The 15,635-nt window shown below is 44.5% G+C and overlaps 1 protein-coding gene across 1 annotated transcript in view; it reads left to right on the forward strand.

Annotated features, from left to right (window-relative positions):
- Positions 1–15,635, forward strand: part of LOC103601317 (dystrobrevin beta) — an 88,531-nt gene that overhangs the window by 50,350 nt on the left and 22,546 nt on the right. Inside the window, exon 8 of the mRNA XM_008585704.1 lies at positions 4,361–4,381. Coding sequence (XP_008583926.1) covers positions 4,361–4,381 — 21 coding nt within the window. The remainder of the gene's footprint in view (positions 1–4,360; positions 4,382–15,635) is intronic.

The raw sequence follows: 15,635 nt of genomic DNA on the forward strand, positions 1-15,635 counted from the left end.
TATATATATATATATATATATATATATATTTTTTTTTTTTTTGTCTTTTGTCTTTTTTCCGTGTCCGGCAACGGATCGCAACCCTCAGTGTTGCCCCCGTACCGGACCCGGGACCGGCAACGGGATCGCAAGCCTCGGCGTTGCTCCCGCGCCTCGCTCAGCCAGTGAGCGGGAGCCGGTCTGTATGTGGGATCCGAACCCTCGGACGGGAGCGCCGCCGCGCTTCCCAAGCGGCACACTATCCAGTGCGCCACCGGGCCGGCCCTGCATTTATATTTTAAACTGACTTTTACTTGCTCAAGACAATTACTTCTTTTAGTCGTGAGCTGAGTTCTTTTTCTAGCTTTGGTCCTGGGTATTTGGGTTGTTTTGCATGGACATGTTTCTGCATTAACCTTGTTAGCAGGATTTCTCCTCAGAAATATTTTGTTTCTAAATAGACCTTGTTTAAAGAAAACCTTATGCAAAAATCTGGCCCAAATCCCTCTAATAGTTGTTGAATATCCAGCTAAGCGTCCTAATCACCCACTCAAAACAGCAGATATGTACTTAAACATACTTGGCCTGTGGAACATCTGGAGTCATGTGGGCTTTAAAGGCCCTGCTGTTGTGGTTAGTACCACCCGTGGGACAGGGGATAATAGAGGGATCCCCTCACCCGTCCCCTGTGTCAAACCTTTCCTTCAGAAAGATGCTCTCAACATTACCCAGGCACAGATGGGACGGTGTCCCACTGTGATTTTTGTAAAAGGCAAACTGAGGGGAAGTTAGAGCTACTGGCTCAGAGCCCCGTGCATACCTCTGTGACCTTGTAGTGTACCACTGATGCTTATATTCTAGGACTAAGCAGAATGAGCTAATGCCTGGAACTCTAATTCCAAATGCTGTTGTCTTACATTATAATTTCAGTAAAATAATCAGGACCCTGCTGCCCCATTTTGTAGGATCCTCTGCCAGGTTCTTAAATGCTTTATCATTCACCCACTTGACAGGTTGAGGCCATTCAGAGTGGGAGGAAGAATTTGCAAACACAACCTCGGAATGTTGTCTTTTTATCCATCGAATAGAATTCACAGTTGAAAGTCTCATGCCTTTAGTGTCCAGCTTCCTAAAAGAATTGTAACATACTCTTAATTTGTGTATTATATACATTCCTAAAAGGTCATACATAGGAATCATTGACTTATATTAAAATTTGAAAGATGTTGTCCTACTATTAAAAAAAATATTCATCAACCCACAATAAAAATATACTTTAGAATCCTAATTTTAGTTTCAAAGGACTATCCTGCTTTCATTGATGTTCAGTCTGCTAGCATTTAATTTGCTCATAAAACAGCTGTAAGCAGTTAGTCAAATGGACAGTCAAGCCACATGGTCTGGGATACTCATAAATTAAAATACATCACACAGTAAATTTCCATTACACAGGGAGTTCTTTCATTCTGTTGCTGCAGTAAAATTTTATATACTTTATCTTTTTATCTGAAAATAATAATTTAAAGAAGCATACGTGCCATTATTTATAATTCATTCAACAAAAATCTTAATCCTTTTTTTTGGAACAAGGCATGGTAAAAATTGCCATATGTATATTTAACAAAAATGTATTGAGTTCCTAAGTGTCATGTTAGGTATTTATCATATAGTGGTGAGTAGACTCAGTCCCTGTCACCAAGGAGTGTCAGGGATCTTCTTTTTTTTTGATGACATAATGTTTTTTTGATGACACTCAGGTACCCATGTTTCTATATATATCTTTTCCTTACATTTTTTCCCAATTAATGAGTATATAGATAACCTCTACCTCAGACTTCTTATTTAATCTAAAAATGGTCATATATTGGTGTTTCAGTTTCTAATGCATATTCCCAATATTTTTCTACCTCATTTTCCATTTTTCTGATATTGCTTTTGAAGCACATTTAGCAGATGAATTCTGCAGTTTTGAATTTCAACTTCATTTGCAAATGTTTACCTAGTTTGAATGTAAATTTTTGTATAGATGACTTTGGTGGCTATGCCATTACTTTGGCCCCCTAGCCAGGCATCCCCCATGTGGAAGAGACTCACATGTTTTTAAGTGACACAAGCAGTTCCAAATTTGCGCTTTATAAGTAAGGTATCATTACCCCCTTTAAATCAAGCTGGTCCTATCCGTTATCATCAGTCAATGTTTACTGAGCCCAGCTGACTAATTGATAACACAAAGTTTCTAAGAACTTATATCTGACCTGTTTTGCTGTGTTTACAAAGAGTTAAAGGCTTTATTTGAATAACTTTTGTGAGTTTAAATTATACAATACCATCGTAAGTAACACTTTGCCAAAGTCCACCTTCTCCCAATACTGGTGCATAAAGGAGACCTCTAAGACCTGAAAATGCTATCCTTCCTACCGTATCCATCCTAACCTGACACGTGTCTACTGCAGATTATAATGATTTCATGTCTTTGGTCAAACTTATATAGCAGAGTCACCAAATGTGCAAGCATGAAACATTGCTTTCTGACATTCCCCTATTCTATTGAACCAATGCAATGTTATTTCCAATATCAAACCCAGGGAAAGCAGTGAAGATAGGGAGGTGTCTTAGAAATTGCATACTGGTCTTCTGACCTCAGATACAATTTCAGCCTGTTAGGATTGCCCCATCCCTCCCCCACCATCTCAGTTTTCAATTCAAAACTTACTGCCAGCAATAAAAACACATTTTAAAATTGTTTAGCAATTTTCCTATGGCACTTTGCCTTGCCTAGAAAAGAGTCCTGCCCCATAGGAAAGTCTGGCCAGAAGAGAGATCGCTTCCCAAATACAGAACTCTAACCCCTTCTGACTAGAGCCAGGCATGCCAGGCGCAAAAACAGATTCTACCTTCTTCAGGCTAACTCTGCCTGGGCCCCTGTGAGATTAGGTGTGGTCAGGCATCCAGCAGCTGGCTTTGATCATGAAGAGCACTTCCCTGTGCTGAGTTGGAGTCTCCAAAGATTTCCTGGTGCCCATTTAACTTCTAGTCCATGTCTCTCCCTTGCAGGAATAAAAATTTTCTTCAAGATTTTTCTTACCTTCTCTCTTTGTTAATTCCTTTGCTTTACTGAAATTATTCTCACCATCGCACCCAGATCTGCAGACTGTGTGAGAGCAAGAGCACTTATCCATTCCTAAGACTTCCTAGACAAGTGTTCAGTAAAGACCACTTGCACAGATGGATCAAGTTTAAATAGAACCATTGCACAGCTTTTAGATTTGCATACCAGGACAAAGAGCTGAGGCTTCGTGACCACAGTTAACTGTGATGAGGCACAAAAAGAGGAAGTAAAGAGACCCATTAAAAGACAGAATAGCTGAGGAAAAAGGGACCGAGGAGAGAGAACCTTGAAAGTGTTTATGTCATGCTCTTTGTGATTTCCTACAGTGTCTGGTAGTGGGTTCATTTTGTTAGTCAACTGATAGTTAGCAAGTGCCTAATCTACTGTCACTGTAAGGCTCTAAAGGCAGAGACCATATCTTCGTGTTTCTGGTGCCTTATGCCTAGGAAGTGCTATATAAACCTGTGTTGAATTAATGAAAAACTGAGGTTGAGAATTCTTTTTTGAAAGGCCTTTCAGGGTCCTGAAGGAGTTTCCAGTGTATTGGGGAAGTGGGTATGCAAGTGCATCCGTGAAAAAAATGACAAAGCAGCCCCAAAACAGCGATAGGGCTGCAGATCCAACACATTTAATGGGGTAGGGGACTAAATAAGAAAAGAACCTGTGGTCAGTGGAATTGCTAGTTGTGAAGTCATTAGATCAATGATTCTCCAACCAGTGTGCGTCAGAATCAGCTGAAAGCTAAACACGTTGCTGTGCGCACCCTGGAGCTTCCACTCAGTAGGGCTGGGTGGGTGGGCACAACATGTGCATCTCTCACGCTGGTCTGTGTTCACTTTGAGAACCGTTGGCCTAGATAAATGTACCTAAACACATGTGAACATTGTGAATGGTGAAACAGAATGATTTTCAGGATTTTAAGTCATGGTTGAACTTCCTCTTTCAGTTTACCCTAAATAGTTATGTGACCTTAGGCAAATCAGGTTCTCTAGGCCTCTTTTATCTGTAAATAAGGAAGTTGGACTGGATGGTTTCTAAGGTTCTTTCCTTCCAACTCTAGAAGTTAGCATTGAATTAATTGGATGGGTCAGAGGTCTGCCATTTGCTTTCCCTGCCGATGCTCTTATGGTGGACGGGGCCCTCGATCTCGGAACCCATGGGCCTGGCCAGGTTTGCCCGATTCTTCTATCCTTTCTTCCTAATGTTTGTGGTGATGGATATTAATTTCTCTCCTTTTCCCCTCTGTTTTTGCTTCATCTTCAACACCTCTAGGAGGAAGAGCAAAAGCAGGCAGTAAGTGAACTTCAGAATTCCCTGTGGACTCTTCTTGCTCCTTTTGCATGTTCTTCTTTGCCTCATACAAAGGTTACATACTTTCTCCTCTCCCACCTGCTTAGCATCATCTCTGAAGAATTGGTTATGGGTACAAGCCTCAGTAGTTCTCTCCGTGGTGTTGTAAAATGGGATAAAAGTCCGAGTCATGTTTACCTAGTAGAGCATGTTCTTACTTGAAACCAGAGCTTGTTGAATTTTTTTTAAGTACACAGTTGTTGTGTTTATTTAAGTATGCATGATTAGCCGGGCCACCATTGCATTTTCCTGCTCTTTTGTTGTCTGTTGTTTTGTGTCTGGAGTGACTTTAATTGCTTGAAACATCTTTTGGGATGGTGGGGGTGACTTCATGTCATAAACAACTGTGCATGAAAATGAGTAGTTCTTTTGATAACTTTAGATGTCCTACAATCTTGAATAGGCTTCTGGGTGCTCCGGCTCCACTAGCCTTCTTAACAAAATTGATGATGACACCTAGGAGACTGACTGCACTGTAAGTGATTTCCTGTTCAGAGCCTACTCCAGAGAGAGCTCGGGTTTTTCTAAGTTGCGTGGCTGTTGCATATGTTTGGGGAAGGCTTATGTTTGTTTTTATTTTTCCTTATAGTCACTAACACACACAAGAAATCAGTTGAGGGCATATCCACAGTAGTAACACCATTGTTTATATTACACAGTAAGGTTTTCAAAGCATACATTTGTACACAAGCTAAAGCTGAATTTTTGTTGACCTCAGGGCTTTTCTTTTTCCAAGAGAGAAATATGAAATGCTTAATTCAAAAAATTTACCCATTTTTTTTAAAAAACACAAGTTTGTCCAAGTTTTAGAATAAGAATAGGACTATAAAACATTATACTTATTGTTTCCAGTTAGGAGAACAGTGGAATCATAGAGTAAAGGGGACAGGAAAGGAAAGGAAGAGATAGGTAGTACTGAGGGGAAGAGGTAAAAAGGGGGTGAGGAGGAGACAGATTGTCAGAAGGAGGAAAGGAACGTAGCATACGGCAGCAAGATAGACAACATCCCAGAATCGTCATGGCTTTAGTGTAACAAAAGCGAGTTTGGTTTGGTTTTTGCTTGGTTTGTTTTTGCTTTTTTTCCTCATTCACACAAAGTTTATTGCTTCGATCTTACGGCACTTCCGCATCAGTAGTTCCATTTACAGGGGCAAAGCCATAGAGGAACAGGATGGGAAATCAAGCCCAGCCATTAAATGTTTCTACCAGGAAGTGACACATATCACTTCCACTCCATTTCATTGACCAAAGCAAGTCAGACAACCACACTAACTTCAAGGGGGCTGGGAAGGCTAATCCTCGTGTTTGTTTGGAAGTAGCAGAGAAGCAGATGTTGGTAATGCCTGCCACAAGTAGGGGAATGCGTGAGACTGTATTACAGGGAAAGGAAATAGACCATTTATCCTCCCAGCTCCCTTCTCCACTCCTTTCCCTGCCAGTCTCCACTCGTTATTCCGTATACCCATCCTGCTGACCCAGGGCGTCACTGCACCTCTAGTTGCTGACCAGCAGCGTTCCCTTCCTTCTCTTCATCCCTCTCAACCCCAGAGCTGCACTCCACAGCTGTAACCACTTGCCGGGAATTTACTTCCAACAGTCTGCCAAGACTAGCGCCTCCTGATCTGTCTCTGAATGTGCCAGCTTAAAGTGAAACACGAGTTGGAAACACCCTACACTTTCCCTGAGAACTCTCTTTCTGAAGGTGGCAGACATTATGGATATTTAGTTTAACAGTAGCAGTAGAGCTTCCAGTAGACATTTCATTTTTTAAAATTTTATGGCTTACCATGTAATCCAAGAAATAGGAATTGTCACCACTGTGATATTTCTCAGGTCAATTTAAAGCTAACCTTCAGCAGACAGAGGATTAAATAACAACATGTTCGTTTCAGTGACCTTTCATTCTTTGTGAGATCATCATCCCCTTGAAGTTGGGAAAATGAGAAACTAGACTCTGAAGCCTGCCACTAATGAGCCTATTGTGTGTATGTCTTGGGAATTCTCCATGGCCAAGGTCTTGATCTCATGTCCGAGTTCACGGTCTCATAGGACTCTCCTTAGCATGAGTTGGTACAAATGGTTTTTTCCTCAGCTTTCCCCACCATGGTATGAGGTAAGAAATGCTGCTATGTTGATTTAGGTAGCAATATTCCTCTATCCACTTCACAGATTTAAACTAGACCCACCTAAGGTTCAGATCTGAGGCTTAAATTTGGACTGAATGACTTTACATAATTCAACAATGTTTTTAACATGTATAGCTGAAAAGACCATGAGGCTTTGGAAGTAGAGCTTCTGCTTTAATCAATATCATTACTGAGTGAAAGACAAAAAGATGGAGTATTTAACACAGAGCTAAAATATGAATCTTTCTTTCTTCCAGGTTCTGGCTGGAATGGTTTCATTTCTTCCCTGTCAAAATGTCTTGCCCTAAATGGGTAATAAAATAATGTAAAAGACTTTTTTTTTTTTTTTACCAGTAGGGGGATTGCAACCCTTGGCACGGTGTGGTCTGCACCACATGAGCGCACCGGCCATCCCTATATAGGATCCAAACCCACGGCCTCAGCGCTACCACCACTGCACTCTCCCGAGTGAGCCACGGGCTTTTTTCTTTTTTCCTTTTTTGTGACCAGTAAGGGGATTGCAACCCTTGGCTTGGTGTCACCTGCACCGCGCTCAGCCAGTGAGTGCACCGGCCATCCCTATATAGGATCCGAACCCGCAGCGGGAGTGCCACTGCGCTCCCAGCGCCTCACTCTCCCAAGTGAGCAACGGGGTCAGCCCCAGTAAAAGACTTTTTAAATGAAGAATTTACTTCCCCAAACTGGCTCTATAGATCTATTATGGAGAATTTTCATTTAGCCCATCTTCTTCTTTCTCCTTTGGGAATTTACTATTAGCTACTAGTAGGATCTCTTTCTACCCACAAAACACTTCCAACACCAAATATGTGGGTTTTTTACACCAAGCAAGTCTCCATTTCTCTGCAGACACCAACTGGGTGTCCTACAATTTAACTTAATTTGGACATTACCCAGAATTAGCATAGGTTATGGGCTTAGTCCTGCAAGACTGCCCCCACTTCATATACCAGTGACAAGGTTACCCACACTTATATCTGACTTGACTACAAATCGGGGGTTCCTACAATCCCCTTCTCAGATTTGATGATTAGCTATAATGGGTCACAGAACTCAGGGAAACACTTTACTTACGTTTATTTATTGGTTTATCATAAAATGAACAGCCAGATGAAGAGGTATATGGGTTGAGATCCAGAAGGGTCCCGAGCACAGGAGCTTCCGTCCCCATGGAGGTGGGGTGCACTACCCTCCCAGTACATGGATGTGTTCACCAACCTGGAAGTTCTCCAAACCCCTTTGTTTAGGGATTTATGGAGGTTCCATGACATAGGCATGATTGATTAAATTATTGGCCACTGGTGATTAACTCAGCCTCCAGCCTCTCCCCCCTCCCCAAAGATCTGATGGCAGGGGCTGAAACTTTCAACCCTCCAATCATGTCTGGATTTTTCTGGTGACCAGCCCCAGTCCTGAAGCTATCTAAGAGCCCTCAGCCACTAGCCATTCTTTAGTATATAAAAGATCCCTTTGTCACTCTGGAGATTCCAAAGGTTGTAGAAGCTCTTGTGCCAGGAACCTGGGACAGGACCAAACACATATTTGTTATATTACAGCATCACAGGATTATTTGGGCTGCTGGAGAACTTGAGAGAAATGGGTAATAACTGTTATTTTAAAATCTTTCTGCCTTCAGCTACAGCCACTTTTCCGGTGCTTTGAGTGTCATTAGGACCTCAACTGGCAATTCTTCTGTCTTTCTTCCCTCCTTCCCTCCTTCCCTCCTCTTTTCTCAAATCTAAGCGTTATAATTAAGGGCAGAACTGCCTGGCCGTTTAGATAAGACTTCATTGAGTGACTGTTCAACCCACGATTTACCCTGAAGTTTAACAGGCTCAGGAATTAGATGGTTGAGTCAGGGTTAATCAGGCCCATGATCATCCTCAGACTGTAGTTAAAGGACCTTGTCTGCCTTTTTCACTATTGTATCCCCAGCCTTTAGCCCAGCCTGCCACACGGTAGATACTCAATAAATATTTTCCAAATGAAAACCAGTATTAACCAAATTTATAAGATTTTGACTTACAGACTATATGAATTAATAATTGTATTAGTTGTAAGGGATATAGCTGGTTTAAGTACCTATGTATAGCAGTGATTTTGTTCAAGGTACTCCCATATAATAGGTAGATCCACTCAGGAGACTAAATTGTGGTTCAGAATATCCTCTAAATATCCTTTAGATAATCAGAAAAACAAATTTCAGTGTTACCAAAAGAATAGGAACACCAAGCTAATGTATTAGTATTATCATTAGCTCATCATTATTTCTGTCTAAAGAACAGATATTGATTACAGAGAATAAAATCACTCTTTTTTTTAACATCACTAATCTATAAAATGTAGACTATCTATAGTTATTTGTATTATTTGAATATATTGTAGGCATTGCTTAGTAAAAACCCAGTGCCTACAGTCAGAAATCTGGCTGTAGAATTGAACAGCATGTTACAAAGGGACATTTTAGGGTTACAACAGACTGATTAGGTCCCTAACAGCAATGGTGTTTTTATGACCGTAGGTGCACTTAAGCTGCGGGCTACTTGAGTCTAGACTGAAGATTCTCTCAGTCCTAGTCTGGAAGGACTTAAGATGTACGAATTTGTTCTAGGAACAGCTCAGGGTTCCATTTCTCCAATGACTCAATACACCATAAAATTTCACTGCTAGATCTCTAACACCAAATAAAATGAGCAGTCCAAGGCAGGGGGTTCAGTTTATTCACGAACGGTATGTTTCCTTTAACATTTCTCTCATCCCTCATATTATCACTGCCTTTTATATGCTGACCAACATCAGGCTTAAAGATGGTAACTTTAGACAGTACAAGTTATAAGGATAGGAGGCTCCTACAGGGAGCCTTGACCCAGATTAGTAGGCCCAAGGGTAATATAGCTGGCAATTTGAAAATAATGTAATTAGAGGAATCTTGGGGTGTCTGTTAAGAGAACATTGCCACACTTGGGACCTCTCTTTTTACTTCGGTAATTTGGGAAACCACGTGGGATCTTGCTCTCATGCCCTTTCTAATTTCCAAGATCCAGACAAATCGCACTCTATAGCTACACCAAAGAAAGCATGGTTTGGGCTGGCTCCCGGAAGCCCCCATTTCTAGTCATGGCTCCACCAAACATGCCTCGGAGGAAGGGCACTCAATATTTAGTTAGCCATGATCAATCCATGGGGGCTCCCACAAACCTCATGAATACTAACTTTGTAAGTTTAAGAGAAGGTACTTTCAAAAAACAAAAATCCTACGCAACAACAAATAAAAACCTTCTCTTGGATATTGTTGGTGAACCACTTGATACCAGCATGTCACAGGGGTCTTGTCCCTGCCTGGTTCCCTTAACCTTTGGACACAGTCTCATTGGGAAGTGATTCAGATTCACATGCTTCCAAAATCTTCTGGGCTTTCTGGCCCCACCATACTCTGAAATAGAAGCCCAAATCTACTTCTTCCCAAAAGGCAAAGGATTATCATTCATTTATTTATTCAGCAGTGTTTTATTTATTACTACGTATGTTCAAGGCAATGAGCTTGGCCTTTGGAGGATAAAAAGAGAAATCTTACACAGTGCCACTCTCAAATACTATGGAAGTTATTTCATGGTTGACATGATACCCTAAATGCTGAAACACAAGCCAAGTTAGTGGTAGCCTGAGCCTTAGGCACCACTGCTGCCTTCTTAAGTTTGCAAACTACATGGTTGTCTTTTGGTAAATAAGGACCAATGTGCTGTTCTATATGACTATCCCATAAGCCTTCAGCCGGGGTCCCAGTCCTAGCTTGTGTGCATAGACTGTCTGCCAGTGCTAGTTGCCCATCAGTCTTGGCACCTGTACTCACTCTAAGAACTTGGAATTTGGTTGTTTTGTTTTTGTTTTTCCAAAAAGAGGAAATATCATTATAATATTAAAAATAGGTATTTGTAATACAAGTGAACAGATATGAGGTTGTTGGGAGGGAGGGGGCAGAGGGAGGAGGGAGGGAGGCTTCGGTAATGGGACTCAATAATCAACCACATTGTATATTGACAAAATAAATTTAAAAAAATAGGTATTTGTATTTCACTCCCCCAAAACTCCTTGAATACCTCCAAGGAGTTTACAGTCTGAGGATACAAGGGAAATAGTTTCAGGGTCTGTGCAGCACCCCCAGTATTTTCCATCACTCTCATCAGTGACAAGCTGAGAGATTTCCTTGCCTACTTTTTAATTTCCCTCCTGAATTATATTTCTGTCTTTTTCTCTCCTGACCAGAATGCACACAGCATAGGAAAACTGTCCTCCTGGGTCTCAGTGAAAATTCTCTACACACTAAACTGGAGAAATTCTGCTTCCTCTGGAGGAATATTGAATTCTAGGACATGTTATTTCCCCCAGAATACTACAGTCCGAATGTCAGCAAAGACTTAACAGAAAAGGATGAGTGAAAGATGACGTGTAGGTTTGGGGCCTGAGAACGTGGGAAAATGGTGGGTACCAAGGACTGAACAAGTGAAAACGGGGAGATGATCTGGCTTAAGAAAGGGATTTTGATCTGATCTGGGACATACCGAGTTACACAGAATAGCCAGGCATCAAGCAAATAAGTCTACCAGATATTTGGAGATGTGCAACTGAAATTTCAGTGGGAAAACACAGCTAGCAATGTAGATTTGGAAGCCTTCAACATAAAATTAGGATTGAAACCATAAATATGAGCCTTAGGGAAAATCCATAGTAGGCAAAAAAAAAAGAAGGAAGGAAGAAAAGGCAGTGGATGAGGTAGGAGGAGAAGGGTTGGGGGTTCTCATGGAAGCCCAGAGAGCTTCAAGAAGGAGAAAGTTAATAAGACGATAAGACAAGGAAGCCCTTGAATTTGACATTAAGAAAATTATCAGCAACTTCGGAAGGAAAATTTTCAGTAGAGTAGCAGAGTGCAGACAGCTCTGAAAATGAGCTTTGTCTTGTCCAGCTTCCTTACCACCCATGTTGAATAACCTCACCTTGATGAAGGAACCTTTTTTTTTTTTTAATTTAAAATTTTTATTGAATCAAAATTGATTATACATATTTTGGGGGTTCAACATTGAGATATGTTGATCAAATCAATATTATTAGCATAATATTGTTACAAATCGCAATTATTCTTCATGCCCCTGTCCAATCCCTCCCATCCCCCTTTCTCTCCCCCCTCCCCCCTCTAATCACCCTAGCTTTCCCCTCTCCTTCTGAAAGAATAATGATTACTCTGTTGATTTGCTGCCCAAATGATCTGTCCAATGCTGAGAGATGTGATCAGGTCCCCCAATACTATCATAGAGCAGATGTCTCTTCCATGACTATGAAATGGGCTCTGTGGAGACAGATATCCTTCTCCTTTCTTTATCTCTGCTGGTGATGCTCCTTGTGTCACAGCAGTCCATTGGCTGGTGGACCATCTGCGTGGTAGTTGTGGCATTTAGCCACCTTCATGGCGGCCATGGTTATCATAGTGGCTGTGGTGGGCCACTCACATGGAGGAGATATTTTTGGCCTGCTCCGTGGTGCTGGCAGTATGCCTGGTTGTGGAGAGTATCCAATCCCTGGTTCCATGCCCCAGGTCCCCGAGTGGGTCCCGAGGTGCTGGCACAATGTGCCTGGTTGTGGGGGGGGGGGGCCCCCCAGCTCCTTACCCTGAGTTCCTAGGTGGGCCCAAAGGCACTGGCACAGAGTGCCTGGTTGTGGGAGGGGGGGTCCAGTCCCCTTCTCCATGCCCCAGGTCCCAGGGCAGGCCCTGAGGTGCTGGAACGGGGTGCCTGGTTGTGGGAGAGGGGTCTGGTCCCTGGCTCCAGTGGTGCAGTGTGCCTCGTTGTGGGAGGGGGGACCGGTCCCCTTCTCCATGCCCCAGGTGCCAGGGCAGGCCCCAAGGTGCTGGCACAGGGTGTTTAGTTGTGGGAGGGGGGTCCAGTCCCTGGCTCTATACCCCAGGTACCCGTGTGGGCTCCGAGGCGCTGGCATGGAGTGCCTGGTGGTGGGAGGGGGGTCCAGTCCCCTTCTCCATGCCCTGGGTCCTAAGCAGGCCCTGAGGTGCTGGCATGGGGTGCCTGGTTGTGGGAGGGGTTCTGGTCCCCTTCTCCATGCCCCAGGTCCCAGGGTGGGCCCCAGGGTGGGCCCTGAGGTGCTGGCATGGGGTGCCTGGTTGTGGGAGGGGGGTTCTGTCCCCTTCTCCATGCCTCAGGCCCCTGGGCAGGGCCCTGGTGTGCTGTCCCAGCAGGCCTGGTTGTGTGGGGGGGTCTGATCCCCAGCTCCTTACCCTGAGTCCCTAGGCGGGCCCTGAGGTGCTGGTGAGGTGTGCCTGGTTTTGGAGGGGGGGTCCGGTCCCCTTCTATATTCTCTGGGTCCCTGGTTGGTACCCGAGGTGCTGGCGAGGTGTGCCTGCTTGTGGGAGGGAGGTTTGGTCCCCTTCTCCATGCCTTGGGCCCCTGGACAGGCCCTGATGTGCTGTCCTGGCATGCCTGGTTGTGGGAGGGTGGGTCTGGTCCCAGCTCCTTATCCCGGTTCACTGGGTGGGCCCCGAGGCACTGGCATGGTGAGCCTGATTGTGGGAGGGGGGTCCAGTCCCCTTCTCCATGCCCCGGGTCCCCTTCTCAATGCCCCAGGTTGCTGGTGGGCCCCGAGGCACTGGCATGGTGAGCCTGGTTGTGGGAGGGGGTTCCGGTCCCATTCTCCATGCCTTGGGTCCCTGGGCAGTCCCCCAGGCACTGTCATGGTATGTCTGGTGTGGGAAGGGGGTCTAGTCCCTGGCTGCTAGCTCCAGGTCCCCGGGCAGGCCCCTAGGCATTGGTAGTATGCCCATATGTGGGAGTGGGGTCCGATCCTTGGGTCTAATTCTCAGGTTCCTGGGTGGCTGTGTGTGTTTGTGGGCGGGGGTCCTGCCCCTGGCTCCATGCTTCATGTCCCCTGGTGGGCCCCAAGGCATTCATGGTGTGCTTGGGCCGGAACTAAGTTTTTGTCCTTTGCTTCTAACCCGGGGGGAACTTCCTGTGGGGACCAGTACTTTAGCTGTGTGGTTGAGGTGAATTGCTGCTTTGCTGTTGTTTCCCTAGGGAAGGCTTTTTGTGTAGCTCAGGGTTTAATGGTTGACCTTATAGGTACTTCCGGCTCTCCTGATACTCGGTGCACCTGGGTTGTGTAGAAACTGATCTGGGCCTGAGTTTTTTCATCGAACTGCACCCCATGAGATTCTGCATTCCCGATCAGTCTCCTCTGAGTGGTTCTGCACTGATTGGGGGGTGGATCGGCTGTCCTTGCTGTGTCCCAGTGTTTTCCCAGTGGGTCCGTCTCCCCCATCGCCCATGCTCCAAACACTTCCCATGGGACAGGCCCTGTGTCGGTCCCTTGCAATGACTCACCGGCCTCTGAATGGCTCCCCTTTTTCAGCTGTTTTGCCTCCTTACTCCTGCATGGGTCCATGGGAACCCTGTTAGTGGTCTTGCTGTCCTGGGGGCCACCAAAGTCCTCTTCTCCCCTTCTGCCTCCAAGTAACTCTGCGGCTTCTGCCGGCTCCTGCTCCATGTGCTCCAACATTAAAGTGGCCACAGCCCGAAACACTGAGAGCAGTTTTTTCTTTCTCTCCTCATGGTTTCTCCCACCTTCACGCACTCCATAGGTCTCTTCTCCTCTTCACCTGTGCTCCAGCGGCCCCAGCTTGGCTGATGTTACATTTTTATAATTGTAAATTCATTGATTTGTGGGAGAGAGTGATGCTGGGGACTGTCTACTCTACCATCTTGACCGGAAGTGAAAGATGGTCGATGAAGGAACATTTAAATCTTAAATCTGGTTTGGTGAATTACATGATGGATTGCCCTTCTGACTAACAGAGGCTTGGCGGGAGAATCCCATTTCTTTTCCGTTGAACGAGTGCATAACCTTTACAAACCTCAGTTTTCTCATCTGTAACCTTCCAACTCCACAATCCTTTGATCCTTTCGTCATTGATACCAGTCTGTATACTGGGGAAAGGCTAGAAACCAAGAATGGTCTACAATTGGGTTCGTTTCACTGGTTTCTCCTTTTGCAACTTTGAAACCCTTTGGCCCTCACTTCATTGTTTAGGCTTTCTTTCAGTAACCAACTCCTTCCCCATGGTTTATTTTGTGCCAACCTCCTACCTCCCACTTTTCCAGACAAAAGAAAGTGCCCTAAGAAAACATGGGCTGGGCTTGGGCCGGCCCGGTGGCGCACTGGATAGTGTGCCGCTTGGGAAGCGCGGCGGCGCTCCCGTCCGAGGGTTCAGATCCCACATACAGACCGGTTCCCGCTCACTGGCTGAGCGAGGCGCGGGAGCAACACCGAGGCTTGCAATCCCGTTGCCGGTCCCCGGTCCGGTGCGGGGGCAACACTGAGGGTTGTGATCCGTTGCCGGACACGGAAAAAAGACAAAAGACAAAAAAAAAAAAAAAAAAAGAAAACATGGGCTGCTTCTCTGATGCCCTTCTCCTTGGCTCATCTCTGGTTCTGGGCCATGTCTCTGGCAGGACAGGATTCCCTACCACTGTTTCTGTCTGTTGTGCCTCACCTGGCATCTTCTCTCGGCATGGGATTGTTTCTGTAACCTTTCACTTTGACAGCATCTGCAGGCGTTTCCTCACATCACGAAGCTGTACCAGTTTCTAGGGCAACAGGTTTTATAGCTGAACCTCAGGCTGGTTCTGATGTTCCATATTAGTGGTAATGCTAAGGTATGGAGCTTCCTGGCCTAGAGACCTTAACTGAAAAGAACATCTGCTTAGTTTTAACAAAAAGAAGCATGTTATAAAGGGTGCAGTGAACTGTTTTGTACTCTTCTCCATTTACTGCCAATCATAATTTGGCAAGGAGACTTACTCTCATTTGGAGCTGCAGTATAGATGCCCTAATGTATAAAAAAAGAAAAGGAAAGGAAAAGTAGAAGATTCTTTATAAAATTGGAGGTGATGCAGAGAGACAGTTAACTACAACTAAAGTGGTACCTTTCATAAGAATCTATGCCAACTCACAACTGTTTACACAGATGGCGGATCAGAAATCCTTCAGTGCTTTTA

The sequence above is a fragment of the Galeopterus variegatus genome, unplaced genomic scaffold (genome assembly GCF_000696425.1).
Source record: "Galeopterus variegatus unplaced genomic scaffold, G_variegatus-3.0.2 Scaffold3677, whole genome shotgun sequence".
NCBI classification, from domain to species: domain Eukaryota; kingdom Metazoa; phylum Chordata; class Mammalia; order Dermoptera; family Cynocephalidae; genus Galeopterus; species Galeopterus variegatus.